This window comes from Oncorhynchus kisutch, linkage group LG13 (assembly GCF_002021735.2).
Source record: "Oncorhynchus kisutch isolate 150728-3 linkage group LG13, Okis_V2, whole genome shotgun sequence".
Lineage (NCBI taxonomy): Eukaryota > Metazoa > Chordata > Actinopteri > Salmoniformes > Salmonidae > Oncorhynchus > Oncorhynchus kisutch.
Genome location: NC_034186.2, coordinates 9,946,331 through 9,965,952, shown reverse-complemented (window position 1 = coordinate 9,965,952; position 19,622 = coordinate 9,946,331). Strand labels below are relative to the sequence as shown.

At 41.3% G+C, this 19,622-nt stretch overlaps 1 protein-coding gene across 9 annotated transcripts in view; it reads left to right on the top strand.

Annotated features, from left to right (window-relative positions):
- Window positions 1-19,622, top strand: part of LOC109902885 (complement factor H) — a 181,300-nt gene that overhangs the window by 13,200 nt on the left and 148,478 nt on the right. For 2 of the 9 annotated variants that reach the window (XM_020499573.2, XM_031785542.1), the window contains 14 exons: window positions 5,170-5,246; window positions 10,530-10,712; window positions 12,132-12,317; window positions 12,480-12,677; window positions 12,808-12,984; window positions 13,090-13,263; window positions 13,601-13,792; window positions 13,915-14,091; window positions 14,321-14,506; window positions 14,963-15,136; window positions 15,527-15,700; window positions 15,826-16,029; window positions 16,292-16,331; window positions 16,935-17,552. In XM_020499573.2, the coding sequence (XP_020355162.2) occupies window positions 5,170-5,246; window positions 10,530-10,712; window positions 12,132-12,317; window positions 12,480-12,677; window positions 12,808-12,984; window positions 13,090-13,263; window positions 13,601-13,792; window positions 13,915-14,091; window positions 14,321-14,506; window positions 14,963-15,136; window positions 15,527-15,700; window positions 15,826-16,029; window positions 16,292-16,311 (2,122 nt within the window). In that variant the 3' untranslated portion in view covers window positions 16,312-16,331; window positions 16,935-17,552. Of the gene's footprint in view, window positions 1-5,169; window positions 5,247-10,529; window positions 10,713-12,131; window positions 12,318-12,479; window positions 12,678-12,807; window positions 13,793-13,914; window positions 14,507-14,962; window positions 15,137-15,526; window positions 15,701-15,825; window positions 16,030-16,291; window positions 16,332-16,934; window positions 17,553-19,622 lie in introns of those variants that run through there. The other 7 variants (XM_031785539.1, XM_031785540.1, XR_004202324.1 and 4 more) reach the window with 6 other exon arrangements.

Below are 19,622 nucleotides of genomic sequence, written 5' to 3'. Positions count from 1 at the left end.
CCACTACAGCTACAGCTACTGCTACTACTACTGCTGCTACGGCTACTACTACTGCTGTTACTACTACTAAATCTACTACTAAATCTACTACTGCTACTACTACTACTACTCCATCTACTACTGTTACTACTACTGCTACTACCACTGCTACTGCTACCACTACTACGTCTACTAATACTGCTACTGCTGCTACTACTACTACTGCTGCTACTACTACTACTGCTACTGCTACTACTGCTACTACTACTACCACCACTACTACTGCTGCTACTACTACCTCTACTACTACTACTACTACTACTACTACCTTCTACTACTACTACTACTACTGCTTCTACAGCTGCTTCTACAGCTACTTCTGTTTCTACTGCTACTACTACCTCTACTACTACTGATACTATTACTACAACTACTGCTGCTACTACTACTGCTACTACTACTACTACTACCACCACCACAACTACCGCTGCAACTGCTGCTACTGCTACTACTATGTCTACTACTACTGCTACAACTACAACTACTACTGCTACTACTACTACCACCACTATAACTACTGCTGCTACTACTACCTCTACTACTACTATGACTACTACGACTACTACGTCTACTACTACTACTACTACTACTACTACTACTACTACTACTACTACTACTACTACTACCACCGCTATAACTAACGCTGCTACTGCTACTACTACTACTACCACTACAACTACTACTACCACCACTATAACTACTGCTGCTACTGCTACTGCTGCTACTACTACCACTACTACTACTGCTGCTACTACTACAACTAATACCACTACTGCTGCTACTGCTACTACTATTACTACAACTACAGCTACTGCTACTACTACTGCTGCTATTGCTACTACTACTGCTGTTACTACTACTACATCTACTACTGCTACTACTACGACTAAATCTACTACTGCTACTACTACTACATCTACTACTGTTACTACTACTGCTGCTGCTACCACTACTACTACTTCTACTAATACTGCTACAACTACAACTACTGCTACTGCTACTACTACTACTACTACTACTGCTGCTGCTACTGCTACTACTACTACTGCTGCTACTACTACTAAATATACTACTGCTGCTACTACTACTACTACTAAATATACTACTACAATTACTGCTGCTGCTACTACTACAATTACTGCTACTACTACTACTGCTGCTGCTGCTACTACTACCGCTACTACTGCTGCTGCTACTACTGCTACAACTACTGCTGATACTACTACTACTAAATATACTACTACAATTACTGCTGCTGCTACTACTACAATTACTGCTACTACTACTACCACTGCTGCTACAACTACTGCTGCTACTACTACTACTAAATATACTACTGCTGCTACTACTACTACTAAATATACTACTACTGCTTCTACAGATACTACTGCTACTACTACTACTACTGCTACTGCTGCTGCTGCTACTACTACTGCTACTACCTCTACTACTACTGCTTCTACAGCTACTACTGCTACTACTACAACTACTGCTACTACAATTGCTACTACTACTGCTACTACCACTACTACAGCTACTACTACTGTTTCTACAGCTACTACTGCTGCAACTACTGCTACTACTGCTACTACTACTACCACCACTACTGCTGTTACTACTACTACTGCTACTGTTACTACCACCACTACAACTACTACTACTGCTGCTACTGCTACCACTGCTACTACTACTACTACTGCAGATACTGTTGCTAATACTACTACTACTGCTACTACTACCTCTACTACTGCTACTACTACTGCTGCTACTACTACTACTACCATTACTACATCTACTGCTGCTGCTACTACTACTACTAAATCTACTACTACTGTTACTACTACTGCTACTACTACTACTACTACTACTGAAACTACTATGACTGCTACCTATCAAATATTGTGTTTTTATAAAGCCCTTTTAACATCAGCAGATTTCAAAGTGCTTATACAGAAACCCAGCCTAAAACCCCAAACAGCAAGCAAGTCAGATGTAGAAACACGTTGGCTAGGAAAAACTCTAGATAGCGAGAATTAGAGTGAGCATACTTACAGCAAGTTCACACAGGACACCAGATAAGACAGGAGAAATTAATCAAACTGACCCTAACCCCTTGACACATAGACTATTGCAGCATTGATAATGGAGGCTGAGACTGCTACCGCTGCTACTAATATAACTACTATTAATGCTGCTACTGCCACTAATATTACTGCTGCTGCTACTAATATTACTGCTGCTGCTACTAATATTACTACTGCTGCTACTAATATTACTACTGCTGCTACTACTATTACTACTGCTGCTACTACTATTACTACTGCTGCTACTACTATTACTACTGCTGCTACTACTATTACTACTGCTGATACTACTATTACTACTGCTGATACTACTATTACTACTGCTGATACTACTATTACTACTGCTGCTACTATTGCTACTATTGCTACTGCTGCTACTAATATTACTGCTGCTACTAATATTGCTACTGCTGCTACTATTGCTATTGCTGCTACTAAAATTACTACTGCTGCTACTACTATTGCTACTGCTGCTACTATTACTACTGCTGCTACTATTGCTACTGCTGCTACCAATATTGCTACTGCTGCTACTAATATTGCTACTGCTGCTACCAATATTGCTACTACTGCTACTAATAATATTACTACTGATGCTACTAATATTGATACTATTAATGCTACTACTGCTGCTACTATTACTACTGCTGCTACTAATATTGCTACTGCTGCAACCATTACTCCTGCTACTACTACTATTACTACTGCTGCTACCAATATTGCTACTATTAATGCTGCTACTATTACTACTGCTGCTACTACTATTACCACTAATGCTGCTACTGCTGCTACAATTACTACTGCTGCTACTAATATTACGACTGATGCTACTGTTAATGCTGCTACTACTGCTTCTACTATTAATGCTGCTACTACTGCTGCTACTACTACTATTACTACTGCTTCTACTAAAATTGCTACTATTAATACTGCTACTACTATTACTACTGCTGCTACTAATATTGCTACTCTTAATGCTGCTACTGCTACTACTGCTGCTGCTACTATTACTACTGCTGCTACTAATATTGCTACTATTAATGCTGCTGCTACCAATGTTGCTACTATTAATGCTTCTACTGCTACAACTGCTACTGCTACAACTGCTGCTGCTTCTATTACTACTGCTGCTACTAATATTACTACTGCTGCTACTAATATTACTACTGCTGCTACTAATTTTGCTACTATGAATGCTGCTACTGCTACTGCTACTATTACTACTGCTGCTACTAATATTGCTACTATGAATGCTGCTACTGCTACTATTACTACTACTGCTGCTACTAATATTACTACTCCTGCTACTAATATTGCTACTGTTAATGCTGCTACTACTGCTGCTACTACTATTGCTACTGCTTCTACTAATATTGCTACTATTAATACTGATACTACTGCTGCTACTACGATTACTACTGCTGCTACTTTGGCTACTGCTGCTACTAATATTACTACTGTTGCTACTAATATTGCTACTGTTAATGCTGCTACTATTAATGCTGCTACTATTGCTACTGCTGCTCCTAATATTACTACTGTTGCTACTAATATTGCTACTGTTAATGCTGCTACTACTGCTGCTACTGCTGCTATTGCTACTGCTTCAACTAATATTGCTACTATTAATGCTGCTGCTACTAATGTTGCTACTATTGCTACTGCTGCTACTATTGCTACTGCTGCTACTTTTGCTACTGCTGCTACTAATATTACTTGTTGCTACTAATATTGCTACTGTTAATGCTGCTACTACTGCTACTACGATTACTACTGCTGCTACTAATATTGCTACTATTAATGCTGCTGCTACTAATATTGCTACTATTAATGCTGCTGCTACTAATGTTGCTACTATTAATGCTGCTACTGCTGCTACTTTTGCTATTGCTGCTACTAATATTACTACTGTTGCTACTAATATTGCTACTGTTTGCTGCTACTACTGCTGCTACTACTACTACTACTGCTTCTACTAATATTGCTACTATTAATGCTGCTACTACTGCTGCTTATGCTATTACTACTGCTTCTACTAATATTGCTACTGTTACTACTGCTACTATTAATGCTGCTACTACTGCTGCTGCTACTATTACTACTGCCTGCTACTAATATTGCTACTATTAATGCTGCTACTGCTGCTACTATTACCACTGATGCTACTAATATTACTACTGCGGCTACTATTACTACCGCTGCTACTAATATTACTATTGATGCTACTACTATTACTACTATTAATGCTGCTACTATTACTACTGATGCTACTAATATTACTACTGCTTCTCCTAATATTACTACTGCTGCTACTAATATTGCTACTGTTAATAATGCTACTACTGCTGCTACTACTATTACTACTGCTGCTTCTAATATTGCTACTCAATGCTGCTACTGCTGCTACTGCTACTAATATTGCTACTATTACTGCTACTGCTACTACTGCTACTAATATTGCTACTGTTAATGCTACTACTATTACTACTGCTTCTACTATTATTGCTACTATTAATGCTGCTGCTACTAATATTGCTACTATTAACAACGCTACTACTGCTGCTACTACTATTACTACTGCTGCTTCTAATATTGCTACTCAATGCTGCTACTGCTACTAGTATTGCTACTATTACTGCTGCTACTGCTACAAATGCTGCTGCTACTATTACTACTGCTGCTACTAATATTGCTACTATTAATGATGCTACTGCTACTACTGCTGCTTCTACTCTTACTACTGCTGATACTAATATTGCTACTATTCATACTGCTACTACTGCTGCTACTAATATTGCTACTATGAATGCTGCTACTGCTACTACTGCTGCTGCTACTATTACCACTGCTGCTACTAATATTGCTACTATTAATGCCGCTGCTACTAATGTTGCTACTATTAATTCTGCTACTGCTACTACTATTACTACTGCTGCTACTGCTGTTAGTAATAGTGCTATTATTAATGCCGCTACTGCTTCTACTGTAAATTATCATTCTTAAAGTATAACAAACCATTAAATGCCTGTTCTCCAACTTGTCTCAGTTACCAAATGGTGACCAGGTCCAGACATCGGACCTGCGTGGAACAAGGCTGGGACAGCGCACTCCCTATATGTGAAGGTAAGAAGTGATATATTCTGTCAAGAACATAGACTCAGCCTACATTGTATAACAGACTTTTTATCTTGATAATGTAATCAAAATGACTTTTGAGTTGATTAAGGGTCTTCCCAACACAAGTATCTTAGTGCATTGGCAGGTAATAATGTATAATTTAACCAACATAACAAAGCCAGAATATCTTGATACAAGACAAATTATATTTAAGCATTTTCTGGGTAAGAAAGAAATGTGCAGTGTAATGAAATCTACAACATCGTTGATTCCACTGCCAGTGGCTGGATCCTATATGCTAATTACAGTGGCTTGCAGAAGTATTCACCCCCTTGGCATTTTTCCTATTTTTTTTTGCCTTACACCCTGAAATTAAAATAGATTTTGGGGGGGTTTGAATCATTTGATTTACACAACATGCCTACCACTTTGAAGATGCAAAATATGTTTTATTGTGAACCAAACAAGAAATAAGACAAACAGAACTTAAATCTTAATTGTAATCAGAGGGCTGATATAAAATTATTCATGTCAGTCTCTCTTGGCTAAGAGTTGAGGAGAAACTGACTGCATCACTTCTTCTTTTTACAAGAAACATTCATGTATTGAAAATCCCAAATTGATTGCATAGTCAACTTACACACAGCTCTGACACACACACTTATCCCACCAGACATGCCACCAGGGATCTTTTCGCAGTCCCCAAATCCAGAACAAATTCTAGAAAACTTACAGTATTATATAGAGCCCTTATTGCATAGAACTTCCTTCCATCTCATATTGCTCAAATAAACAGCAAACCTGGTTTCAAACAACAGATAAAGCAACACCTCGCGGCACAACGCCTCTCCCCTATTTGACCTAGATAGTTTGAGTGTATGTATTGATGTGTAGGCTGTGCCTTTAACTGTATGTAGTTCTGTCCTTGAGCTGTTCTTGTTCTTGTTCTTAATGTGAATGTATTACGTCATGTTCTGTGTGGAACCCCAGGAAGAGTAGCTGCTGCTTTTGCAACAACGAATGGGGATCCTAATAGCATACCAAATACCATCCATCATTCCTTCAATTCTGACCCATTTCCCAGTCCCTGCCGATGAAAAACATCCCCACAGCATAATGCGTGTGTAACGGCTCTCTTCTATCTCCTCCTCTGACGAAGAGGTAGAACAAGGATCGGACCAAAATGCAGCGTGATGATGATGATTCATGATATATTTTAATGAAGGAAAACCTATACATACAGAAACTACAAAACTAACTAAATGAAATAATGAAAACCGAAACAGCCCTATCTGGTGCAAACACAAAGACAGGAACAATCACCCACGAAAACACTCACAGAATATGGCTGCCTAAATATGGTTCCCAATCAGAGACAACGATAATCACCTGACTCTGATTGAGAACAGCCTCAGGCAGCCATAGACTACGTAGACACCCCACAAAACTCCTAAGACAAAAACACACCACACAAACCCATGTCACACCCTGGCCTGACCAATTAATTAAAGAAAACACAAAATACTAAGACCAAGGCGTGACAGAACCCCCCCCCCCCCCCCCCCAAGGTGCGGACTCCCGGACGCACCTCAAAACCATAGGGAGGGTCCGGGTGGGCGTCTGTCCATGGTGGCGGCTCTGGCTCGGGACGTGGACCCCACTCCATAAATGTCATAGTTCCTCCCCCTCGCGTCCTGGGATAATCCACCCTCGCCGCCGACCATGGCCTAATAGTCCTCACCCAGAACCCCACTGGACTGAGGGGCAGCTCGTGACTGAGGGGCAGCTCGTGACTGAGGGGCAGCTCGGGACTGAGGGGCAGCTCGGGACTGAGGGGCAGCTCGGGACTGAGGCAGCTCGGGACTGAGGGGAAGCCCAGCACTGAGGGGAAGCCCAGCACTGAGGGGAAGCCCAGCACTGAGAGGAAGCCCAGCACTGAGAGGAAGTTCAGGCAGGTAGTTGGCTTTGGCAGATCCTGGCTGGCTGGCGGATCTGGAAGAGTCTGGTTGACTGGCAGATCTGGAAGAGTCTGGTTGACTGGCAGATCTGGAAGAGTCTGGTTGACTGGCAGATCTGGAAGAGTCTGGTTGACTGGCAGATCTGGAAGAGTCTGGTTGACTGGCAGATCTGGAAGAGTCTGGTTGACTGGCAGATCTGGAAGAGTCTGGTTGACTGGCAGATCTGGAAGAGTCTGGTTGACTGGCAGATCTGGAAGAGTCTGGTTGACTGGCAGATCTGGAAGAGTCTGGTTGACTGGCAGATCTGGAAGAGTCTGATCTGGAAGAGTCTGGTTGACTGGCAGATCTGGAAGAGTCTGGTTGACTGGCAGATCTGGAAGAGTCTGGTTGACTGGCAGATCTGGAAGAGTCTGGTTGACTGGCAGATCTGGAAGAGTCTGGTTGACTGGCAGATCTGGAAGAGTCTGGTTGACTGGCAGATCTGGAAGAGTCTGATCTGGAAGAGTCTGGTTGACTGGCAGATCTGGAAGAGTCTGGTTGACTGGCAGATCTGGAAGGGTCTGGTTGACTAGCAGATCTGGAAGAGTCTGGCTGACTGGCGGATCTAGCTGCTCTGGCTGCTCCATGCAGACTGGCAGCTCTGGCTGCTCCATGCAGACTGGCAGCTCTGGCTGCTCCATGCAGACTGGCAGCTCTGGCTGCTCTATGCAGACTGGCAGCTCCATGCAGACTGGCAGCTCTGGCTGCACTATGCAGACTGGCAGCTCCATGCAGACTGGCAGCTCTGGCTGCTCTATGCAGACTGGCAGCTCTATGCAGACTGGCAGCTCTGGCTGCTCCATGCAACCTGGCAGCTCTGGCTGCTCCATGCAGACTGGCAGCTCTGGCTGCTCCATGCAACCTGGCAGCTCTGGCTGCTCCATGCAGACTGGCAGCTCTGGCTGCTCCATGCAGACTGGCAGCTCTGGCTGCTCCATGCAGACTGGCAGCTCTGGCTGCTCTATGCAGACTGGCAGCTCCATGCAGACTGGCAGCTCTGGCTGCACTATGCAGACTGGCAGCTCCATGCAGACTGGCAGCTCTGGCTGCTCTATGCAGACTGGCAGCTCTATGCAGACTGGCAGCTCTGGCTGCTCCATGCAACCTGGCAGCTCTGGCTGCTCCATGCAGACTGGCAGCTCTGGCTGCTCCATGCAACCTGGCAGCTCTGGCTGCTCCATGCAGACTGGCAGCTCTGGCTGCTCCATGCAGCCTGGCAGCTCTGGCTGCTCCATACAGACTGGCAGCTCTGGCTGCTCCATGCAGACTGGCAGCTCAGGCTGCGCTGAACAGGCAGGAGACTCCGGCAGCGCTGGAGAGGCGAGGCGCACTGTAGACCTGATGCGTGGTGCTGGCACTGGTGGAACTGGATAGAGAACACGCACAGGAAGCCTGGTGCGGGGAGCTGCCACCGGAGGACTGGTGTGTAGAGGTGGCTCTGGATAGACCGGACCGTGCAGGCGCACTGGAGCTCTTGAGCACCAAGCCTGCCCAACCTTACCTGGCTCGATGCCCACTCTAGCTCGGCCAATACGAAGAGCTGGTATGAACCGCACCGGGCTATGCACCCGCACTGGAAACACTGTGCACTCCATAGCATAACACGGTACCTGCCCAGTCTCTCTAGCCCCCCGGTAAGCACAGGGAGTTTGCGCAGGTCTCCTACCTGGCATAGCCATACTCCCTGTGAGCCCCCCCCCAATACATTTTTGGGGCCGACTCTCAGGCTTCCATCCGCGTCGCCGTGCTGCCTCCTCATACCAGCGCCTCTCCGCTTTCTTCGCCTCCAGTTCTTACTTGGGGCGGCGATATTCTCCAGGCTGAGCCCAAGGTCCTTCACCATCCAGTTCGTCCTCCCATGTCCAGTCCCTCTCTCGCTGCACCTTGGTGCGGCTACACTCCCCTGGTTTAGCCCAGGGTCCTCTCCCGTCGAGGATTTCCTCCCAAGTCCAGAAATTCTTGTCGCGCTGCTCCTGCTGCCGCTGTTGCCTGTTACCATGCCACTTGGTCCGGGTGTGGTGGGTGATTGTGTAACGGCTCTCTTCTATCTCCTCCTCTGACGAAGAGGTAGAACAAGGATCGGACCAAAATGCAGCGTGATGATGATGATTCATGATATATTTTAATGAAGGAAAACCTATACATACAGAAACTACAAAACTAACAAAATGAAATAATGAAAACCGAAACAGCCCTATCTGGTGCAAACACAAAGACAGGAACAATCACCCACGAAAACACTCACAGAATATGGCTGCCTAAATATGGTTCCCAATCAGAGACAACGATAATCACCTGACTCTGATTGAGAACCGCCTCAGGCAGCCATAGACTACGTAGACACCCCACAAAACCCCTAAGACAAAAACACACCACAATAACCCATGTCACACCCTGGCCTGACCAAATAATTAAAGAAAACACAAAATACTAAGACCAAGGCGTGACAGCGTGTTCTCAGGGTGATGAGAGCTGTTGGGTTTGCACCAGACATAGTTTTCCTTGATGGTCAAAAAGCTAGATTTGTGTCTCATCTGACCAGAGTACCTTTTTCCATATGTTTGGGGAGTCTCCCACATGCCTTTTGGCGAACACCAAACGCGTTTGCTTATTATTTTCTTTAAGCAATTGCTATTTTCTGGCCACTCTTCCGTAAAGCCCAGCTCTGTGGAGTGTACTACTTTAAATGGTCCTATGGACTTATACTCCAATCTCCGCTGTGGAGCTTTGCAGCTCCTTCAGGGTTATCTTAGGTCTCTTTGTTGCCTCTCTGATTAATGCCCTCCTTGCCTAGTCTGTGAGTTTTAAATAATGGATTTAATGGTGCTCCGTGGGATGTTCAAAGTTTCTGATATTTTTTGTATAACCCAACCCTGATCTGTACTTCTCCACAACTTTGTCACCGACCTGTTTGGAGAGCTCCATGGTGCCGCTTGCTTGGTGGTGCTTAGTGGTGTTGCAGACTCTGGGGACTTTCAGAACAGATTTATATATATATACAGAGATCATGTGACACTTAGATTGCACACAGGTGGACTTTATTCAACTAATTGTGTGACTTCTGAAGGTAATTGCCCGCACCACTTCTCCGTTTTTAATTTTTTGAAAAATGTAATTCTTTTCATTTTACTTCACCAATTTGGACTATTTTGTGTATGTCTATTACATGAAATCCCCCAAAAAATCTATTTAAATTCCGGGCTGTAATGCAACAAAATAGGAAAAACGCCAAGGGGGATAAATACTTTTGCAAGGCACTGTATGTATTCTCCATGTGGTGTGTTTTTCACAGCATTGAAATGCCCAGTGATTCAAGCCAACGACAACGTTGTGGTCATCGGAAACAGTGAGGATGCAACTTATGGAAATGTGATCCAGTTTGAGTGCCAATCAAATCACATGGTACTCAAAGGATCGTCTGAAATTGACTGCAACGATAAAGGAGAATGGAGCAGCACAGTCCCAACATGTGAAGGTAAACTGAGGTTACTGTAGGTAAAGATACACTATACAAATGTATGTGGACACCGCTTCAAATTAGTGGATTATTTCAGCCACATCAGATGCTGACAGGTGTATAAAATAGGTCACACCGCCATGCAATCTCCATAGACAAACATTGCCAGTAGAATGGCCTTACTGAAGAGCTTAGTGACTTTCAACATGGCACCGTCATAGATTGCCTCCAACAGGTCAGTTTGTCAAATTTCTGCCCCGCTAAAGCTGCCCCAGTCAACTGTAAGTGCTTTTATTGAGAAGTGGTCCTCAGTTGCAACTACACTACCGAGTTCCAAACTGCCTCTGGAAACAATGTCAGCACAATAACTGTCCATCGGCAGCTTCATGAAATGGGTTTCCATGGCTGAGCAGCCGCACACAAGCCTAAGATCACCATGTGCAATGTCAAGCGTCGGCTGGAGTGGTGTAAAGCTCATCGCCATTGGACTCTGGAGCAGTGGAAACGCGTTCTCTGGAGTGATCAATCACACTTCACCATCTGACAGTCCGACGGACAAATCTGGGTTTGGCGAATGCCAGGAGAACACTACCTGCCCCAATGAATGCATAGTGCAAACGGTAAAGTTTGGTGGACGTGGAATAATGGTCCGGGACAGTTTTTCATGGTTTGGGTTAGGCCCCTTAGTTCCAGTGAAGGGAAATCTTAACGCTACAGCATACAATGACATTCTAGACTATTCTGTACTTCCAACTTGGTGGCAACATTTTGGGGAAGGCCCTTTCCTGTTTCAGCATGACAATGCCCACTTGGACAAAGTGAGGTACATATAGAAATGGTTTGTCGAGATTGGCGTGGAAGAACTTGACTGGCCTGCACAGAGCCCTGACCTCAACACAATCAAACACCTTTGGGATTAATTGGAATGCCGACTGCAAGCCAGCCCTAATTGCCCAACAAAAGTGCTCGACCTCTCTAATGCTCTTGTGGCTGAATGGAATCAAGTCCCCGCAGCAATGTTCCAACATCTAGTGGAAAGCCTTCCCAGAAGAGTGGAGGCTGTTATAGCAGCAAAGGGGGGACATCTCCATATTAATACCCATGTATTAATGTTGGACGAGCAGGTGTCCACATACTGTAGTGTGCACCACCAGGCACTATTACATTGTCACACAGAGTAACGTCCCCCTAGCATACAATACAAAATGGCAACGATCCCATACTGGGGAATAGTTAATAATGACCATATAGAATGATCAGTGATTATATGTAGTGTTTTTAAAAATCCAGATTTGAATGACGGTCATCAACTCAAAAGTGTAATATTAAAACAATGATTGTATCATATTCCCTTCAACAACTCGTACTGTCACACATTGCTGTTTCTAATCATGATGACCAATCATCTGTTTAATTCTGTGCTTATTCAATTCACAGTGATTAAATGTTACGCTCCAGACATAGCTAACGGTGCAGTGAGCGGGCCCCCTAAGGAAGATTACGATGAAGATGACACACTGAGATACAGCTGTGACACAAAGTATGTTAAGTCTCAGGAAAGAGTCCCTAAATGCACTAAAATGGTCAACAGTGCCAACTGGAGTCCAACACCAGCGTGTGAAGGTAGGAATCTGATCATCTCAGGAATCAAGTGAATGCAACTTGACATTTTAAGTCTCCTGGGTAACTCATGTCTTTAACTTTAAGTAGATTTTTAAAAATATTTTTGACATATTATTGCAAACTACTGACATAATGTTTTATGTTTTTGTCTCCAAAATGCAGAAGTGAGATGTAAGTTATCATTTCCACCAACAAGAGGAACCAGTTACACACCTGCTGACAGAAATATGTTCTTGCCTGATGAACGTGTAACGGTGACCTGTGACTCAGGATTCTGGAACTTTTTCTCAAGTCATACTGAAAATACAATAACATGCAAAGAGGACGGAAAGTGGTCATCTTCCACAACAGATTGTGAACGTATGTTCATACTAGAGAGTATATTGCAGTATGATATATTGAGAGTGTATTGGGGTTTACACAGGTGAATCACTGTGTATTACTGTACAGGTTTGATTCATGCTGACACTAAACATCTCTATCATTGTAGGGATAACATGTGGTGATCCACATGACCCTCTTGTGATATCTCCCTCCCGCTGGCAGCGGGGTCAATTGAGAGGAACTCAGCATTACAACTGTAGAACCGGATATAAAAACACAAATGCCCGGGGTGTTGCCACATGCACAAGTGATGGCTCCTGGACTCCAGAACCACTCTGTGAAGGTGCAGTTTTTGAAGGAAGCCATCTTTGAATATCACTGTGGTTTAATTACCTTGTGCTCCAATGTTAGTTTGGACTGCATCAGAATTACATTGTTTGTCTTTCAGAGATTACATGTGACAAGCCAGATATCCTAAATGCTGTGATTAAAGACCCGAAAACAATATACAAATTCAATGATCTGCTCACTTATGAGTGTAATTATGAACTATTGGACAGTACTACCAGACCTACTGCTACCTGTACTACAAATGGCTGGACCAAGACACTTGGCTGTAAAGGTAGGATGACATTTACATTTCAATCATCTAAAACTCTGAGAATAAGAGTCAAGCCACTGATCCAGAAGGTTTAAAGTTTACTGGAAAGATCAAGCATCAGAGTTTAGCCTGTTTTATTCCCTATTTGAGGATTTGGTGTGGAATTGGTAATGACATGAACGTTCACTCACTTTGCTTCTCCAGATATTGCTCTGTTCAGTGCTTTTATCAAACTGACAGCTTGGCCAAAATGTAATGATATGGTAATGTTTTGTAGAACAGGTCCTCTAAGTGCGCTGTTAACTGAACGACGTGTCACAATGCGTTCTGTAATGTTTCCTGCCAATGTTTCCCCCAGAAATAGAGGGAGCATGTATCAACCCAACTGTGATGAATGGATTCATAGTTCAGTCAAATGTGAGGAATGTTGATCCCAGGAATAGCAAAATATACTCTTCCTGCAATGTAGGGTTCAAACCCTCTACCGGGGGTTGGTGGGGTGAAGCCACATGTACTGAGGGAACATGGTCTGGAATATTAAAGTGTATTGGTAAGAAAACAGATCCTCTAGAAATGACCTCTTTACAAAGTAGATCAAGAACAGTAGAATGCATTTCCCTCTGACTTGGCTATATTGGTCTGAAACTCAATCTCAATGCTCTTTCTCTCTAGATCAATCACAATGTGGCAGAATCCCTGTCATTCCCAACACAAGAGAGGTACCTCACAGTGAAGTCTATAACAATGAACAAACTGTTACAATTGATTGCAAAGTTGGATACACATCTGAAACTAAGACTATAAAATGTAAGGATGGAGAATGGCAAACACCGTTACCAGCTTGTAGACGTGAGTAGTTGTTAATAGTTTTGTTCATTTAAAACAATCACTTGATTTTAATTGTATACAGTGGCCAGTCATCCTTCAATGTATGTTTACTATATGTTGGAATAGTTTGGGGAAAAGGACCCCGAAGCCCATATGATATCATGTAATTACATAGATAGTAGTTCTGTGTCTGTACTGTGTGTATGTTTTCTACCCACTAATCTTTCAGCAATATTTTTTTCTCTTGAAGCGCAAGGCGTTCAATGTGATCCTCCACCTAAAGTTGAAAATGCAATTGTTAATATCCCGTATCAAAATAAATATAGAGAGGGATTTGAAGTGAATTATGAATGTCGCAAGTCCATTGAAATAGAGGGACATAAAAAACTTACTTGTGAAAATGGGAGTTGGACAACTCCACCACCAACATGCAAACGTAAGTATTTATAACTGTTTGAAACTGATGCAGTAATTCAGTTTAGAGTTACTCTACTATGAACAGCACCTATTCAAACAGGGAAAAAATGATATCTAAATGGTCATTGAGATGAAAAGTTCCATATCATATAGTACCCTTTTTCTCCCCTCAAACAATCAGAAATCCTTGTTAAGGCTTTGCTTGGTATTACAGAAATATCAATCTCTGATTTACAGTTTGCTGTAGTTTTTTTACTATAATTCATTATAGTGTAGTATTCCTAGATATGATAATGGATGAGTTTCAGTGCATATTTACAGTATATTTCACACATTGCCCCAGTTACATTCTCTGAATATACTGTACATTGGCCATTGACTATGGTTCTAACCATACAGTCATTCTCTGCCGCTTTTGTGTCTCTGGTACATAACTGTAATTTGATAGTTCAAACATGCTGTGCTTCACCTACAGAGTACTGTGGTAAGCCTGAGGGCACAGGGAAACAAATTTGGATTATTGACAAAGTGCTGAAGAGATACAAAAATGGGAACCAAATAGACTATACATGCATTAGCCCATACAAAGGCCCCGGAGGAAAAGCAACTTGCAAGAATGGAGAATGGCACATGCCATTTGAGTGTAACGGTAAGTCTTACATCTATAAATACGTTTACTGTATTATCATGGTACTGTATCATTCTACAGTATTGTATTATCATGGTACTGTATCATTCTACAGTATTGTATTATGGTACTGTATCATTCTACAGTATTGTATTATCATGGTACTGTATCATTCTACAGTATTGTATTATCATGGTACTGTATCATTCTACAGTATTGTATTATCATGGTACTGTTTCATTGTAATGTATTATCATGGTACTGTATTATCCTGCTATAGTGCCATTTTAATACAGTACGATGATACAATCACGATTATGCTACTGTATTGTCATGGTATTGTATTATCATGGTAGTGTATCATTGTAATGTATTTTCATGGTACGGTATTATGATCCCTGTTTAATCTAGCAAGCTGTCCTGATCCTCCTCCCATTACTAATGGAGATTTAACCAAGCAAGAGAGAGATGTTGATGGTGTAATTACAGAGGTGTCCTACCAATGCAACAGACAGTTTACACTGAGTTCCACAGGCAGCATCAGATGTCTGAATGGAAAATGGCAGAGTCCTCCAAAGTGTTTACGTATGTACATTATTTTCAACTGGTCTGAACATGGTGTTATATCTACATGTCAAGTGTATATAAATGTATGAATATCTACTGCACACTAAGTTAATGAAAAAATTACTGGGTTTCATTTCCCTCAGGGTCTTGTGAGATTTCCACTTTTGCTGCAGAGTACAATCTACAGAATTTACCCGAAAAAAATTATACTGCGCATGGTGAAAAAAGGACTATTCATTGCAAAAAGGGATATTACCATAAATACAAGATAATTCTACCAAATATAGAAAAAATTGAAGTGAAGTGTGATGATGGAGAGTTACAGTATGGAGAACACATACCTATATGTAAGTTCATGTCATGTAAAGGAACACCCATCAGTGTAAGATAGTAATTCTCTCAACATTAAGAGTTTAACATCATCTAATATATGGAATGCATAAGTCCAGGATGCCCTGTGAGCTATCTACTGTAGATTAATACAATAGAAATGGATAGTATTTTCTCATTTTGATCTAAACCTTTTTTTATGAAAATCAATCCACCTGTTTGATCATATTCAATGAGGCCACTATGTGTAACCAAAATCATTTGTTCTTTGCTTTTTAGGTAGCCATCGTTATTCATAGGTAGATGATGAACATAAGGGGTAAGTTAAATTAACCAGGAGAATGGCATGTCTTATAATCACACAAACCTGTAGTAGGAGTAAAGGCAGAGCAAATGTCTGAAGTCAAGTATTATAAACAGTACTATGAACAGTATTATACACAGCATTATAAACAGTATTATGAACAGCATGTTTTGGCTTATCAGTGAAGCATAACAGAAACATGTTGGAGTATAACATCACATCAAGCAGGAATCATATATCTAATCATTGACGCACAGATAAAAGGTCACATGGTTAAACACTGTCTAATATCCACTATAGTAGGAGTGATCAGCAGAATTACTCCACAGACTCTGATCTATAACAGTAGTGGTCAGCAGAATTACTCCACAGACTCTGATCTATAATAGTAGTGGTCAGCAGAATTACTCCAGACTCTGATCTATAATAGTAGTGGTCAGCAGAATTACTCCAGACTCTGATCTATAATAGTAATGATCAGCCAGATTGCTCAACAGACTCTGATCTATAATTGTAGTGATCAGCAGTATTACTCCTCAGATTCTCCTCTATAGTAGTCGTGATCAGCAGTATTACTCAACTGACTGATTATCTTGTCATGTGATTTCATTCCTACAGAGTCATGATGTTCCCTCCATCAATTTCAAGAATCCGTACAAAGCCACCTTTATATGCAAGGAGAAGACCCATTTGCTTTTGTGGTGTCTGTCGCTTGTTTAATTTAGATTTAGAAGAAATGTGAGCCATCCAGTAATGGAATACATGTGTCTTTTCAACATTTGACATTGCATCATTGAAACAAAATAACAGTATCTTTCAAATCATATCAGTCTCAGCTTCACTATAATAACAGTACAGCTATCTAAAGCTAGACTAAAATGGTACATTTGTTGTATTAGTACAAAGTGATGTGATTGTGTGAATATCCTTCTATCAAGTTTATAAATTGCCTGGCTGGGCTGATGAGACAGTGGATTGCGCAGTCAGTGAAACAGAGTAAATAGGCATTTTAACATCATAGATTTAGCCGGTGGTAGCTTGTGGAATAGGCACCGGCTGGAATGCGGTCTTAACCAATCAGCATTCAGGATTAGACCGACACGCTCTATAATGTGTGAATATTCTCCTGTATCTCCCAGCTGTGTGATTCATTACCTGAAGGTGTAATATAAGTGGACAACTGTTATGATTGTGATTTGCCTTTTTCAAGACAATAAAGTTGTCCAAAAGAGATGACACGTTGTCTCCATGAGTCTTTACAAGGCTACAGTACAACAGAATAAGATTTACAGATGTTAACCTAACAAATGCACATTAAAGCTGACAAACTATTTCTCAGGTCAGTATCACTTGTCATTGGCCACACCAGATACTGAATGTAACTTTTGATTTGTTCACAGACACATTTTTCCATTTTTGTTTGTCACATCTGTGGAATTTGTTCAGTTTATATCTCAGTTGTTGAATCTTGTTATGTTCATACAAATATTTACACGTTAAGTTTGCTGAAAATAAACGCAGTGGACAGTGAGAGGACGTTTCTTTTTTTGCTGAGTTTATATTCCTGAAGTCCTGTCAAAAACATAAAAAGTGAATATGGAATTGAAGGCAGAAATTGTCGTCACTTTCCCTGCGTATCAGAAGAGTAATGTGCTGTTTCCCTATGATGATGTACAATAGTAGCTAAACGTAGCAAAGTAAACACATCAGTTACGTTTGCTCACTTTGTACAGTCTAGTCAGTCTTACAGAGCAATTGGTGGATACTAACACAATGTGGGCACTGCAAGCATGTGAGAAAGTGAAGGAAAACACATCCTTACCAGTCTGAGCTGATGAAGCATCCACATTCACCCATACCACCAGACACAGCAGAGTCAGAGATGATTTCATGTTGATCAAATGGTAGATGCAGTAAAAATGGAAGGAGTAGAAGATAAATAAACAGTTAATGTTAATGTTTGTCTACAGAGTTCCAGCCCCCAGGGAGCACTGAAGAGAACCACTGTCCAGGGGGACTGACTCAAAATACTGGAAAACTCCAATATATAGAATTTAATCAAACCTTCACTGCAGTAAAAACACAGGTATAATTTTTGTGAATGATATCATAAATAGGACTGGTGGAGTTATGTCACACATGCAGCTAAAACAGGCATATGGAAATGTCTGCTCTACCCAAAATTACAACCAATTAATTGCAGCATTACCACAAAAATGGAAGAGGCAAGTAGAAGGGAAAAAAGTAAGGAACTTGTATGTCAGCCCTGTATTAAAGAACATAAATGTTTAACGAAAAGTGTGATAAATAAAAGCATATACCAATTTCATTTAAGGACCAAAAAACTGACAGCTGTGCCATATAAATTGCAAAATAGTTGTGAAGAGATTTTCGATGTACCCATTCCATGGCACATGGTTTATGAATTGATACGCAAAACAACGCCAGATTCAAAACTAAACTATACAAAATTCTTGCAACAAATAAAATGTTATATATATGGGGGATACAATCTTCCCAGCTCTGCAGATTCTGCTGCTTGGAGGCAGAGTCATTAGATCATGTATTTTGGTATTGTCCATATGTAGCTCGTGTTTGGACACAGGTCCAGGAATGGCTGAAGAATTGCAATATTTGCCTAGAACTAACGCTGCAGATAGCAATACCGGGTGATTTGAAAAGCCATAGTCAGTCAATCAATAATATAATAATTATATTAGCAAACATGTTTATTTTTAATGTACAATCTGTAGAAGCTATGAGAATAGAAAGGTTCAGTACTTTTGTGAAGCATCACAGCATAGTTGAAAAATATATGGCAAATAGAAATCCAAAATGGATGATGTTGAGAGATAGATGGGAGGGGTTGAATGGAGCTGAAGGGTGGGACTTATAACATGATAGCCAATATAAAACATTCGAGGTCTGTAAATGGATATAGGTTCATAAATTTGTGAAATAGCACAGTTACAAATAGGAATCAAACTGGATGGACATCAGAAATAGAGGAAGGACTAAAAACAAACAAAATATAACTATTGTAAAAGATTGTGTCTGTAAAATGTGTATGAGATGTATAAACTGAAGGTAGAAGCCTAACTTTTTATTAGTTTACTCCAATTGGGGGAAGGGTGGTAGGGTTTGCAAGGAATAATAAACATATATTCTTTAAAAAAGTATGTATATCTATATAGGTATGTGTATGTACAGTGGGGAGAACAAGTATTTGATACACTGTCGATTTTGCTGGTTTTCCTACTTACAAAGCATGTAGAGGTTTTTATCATAGGTACACTTCAACTGTGA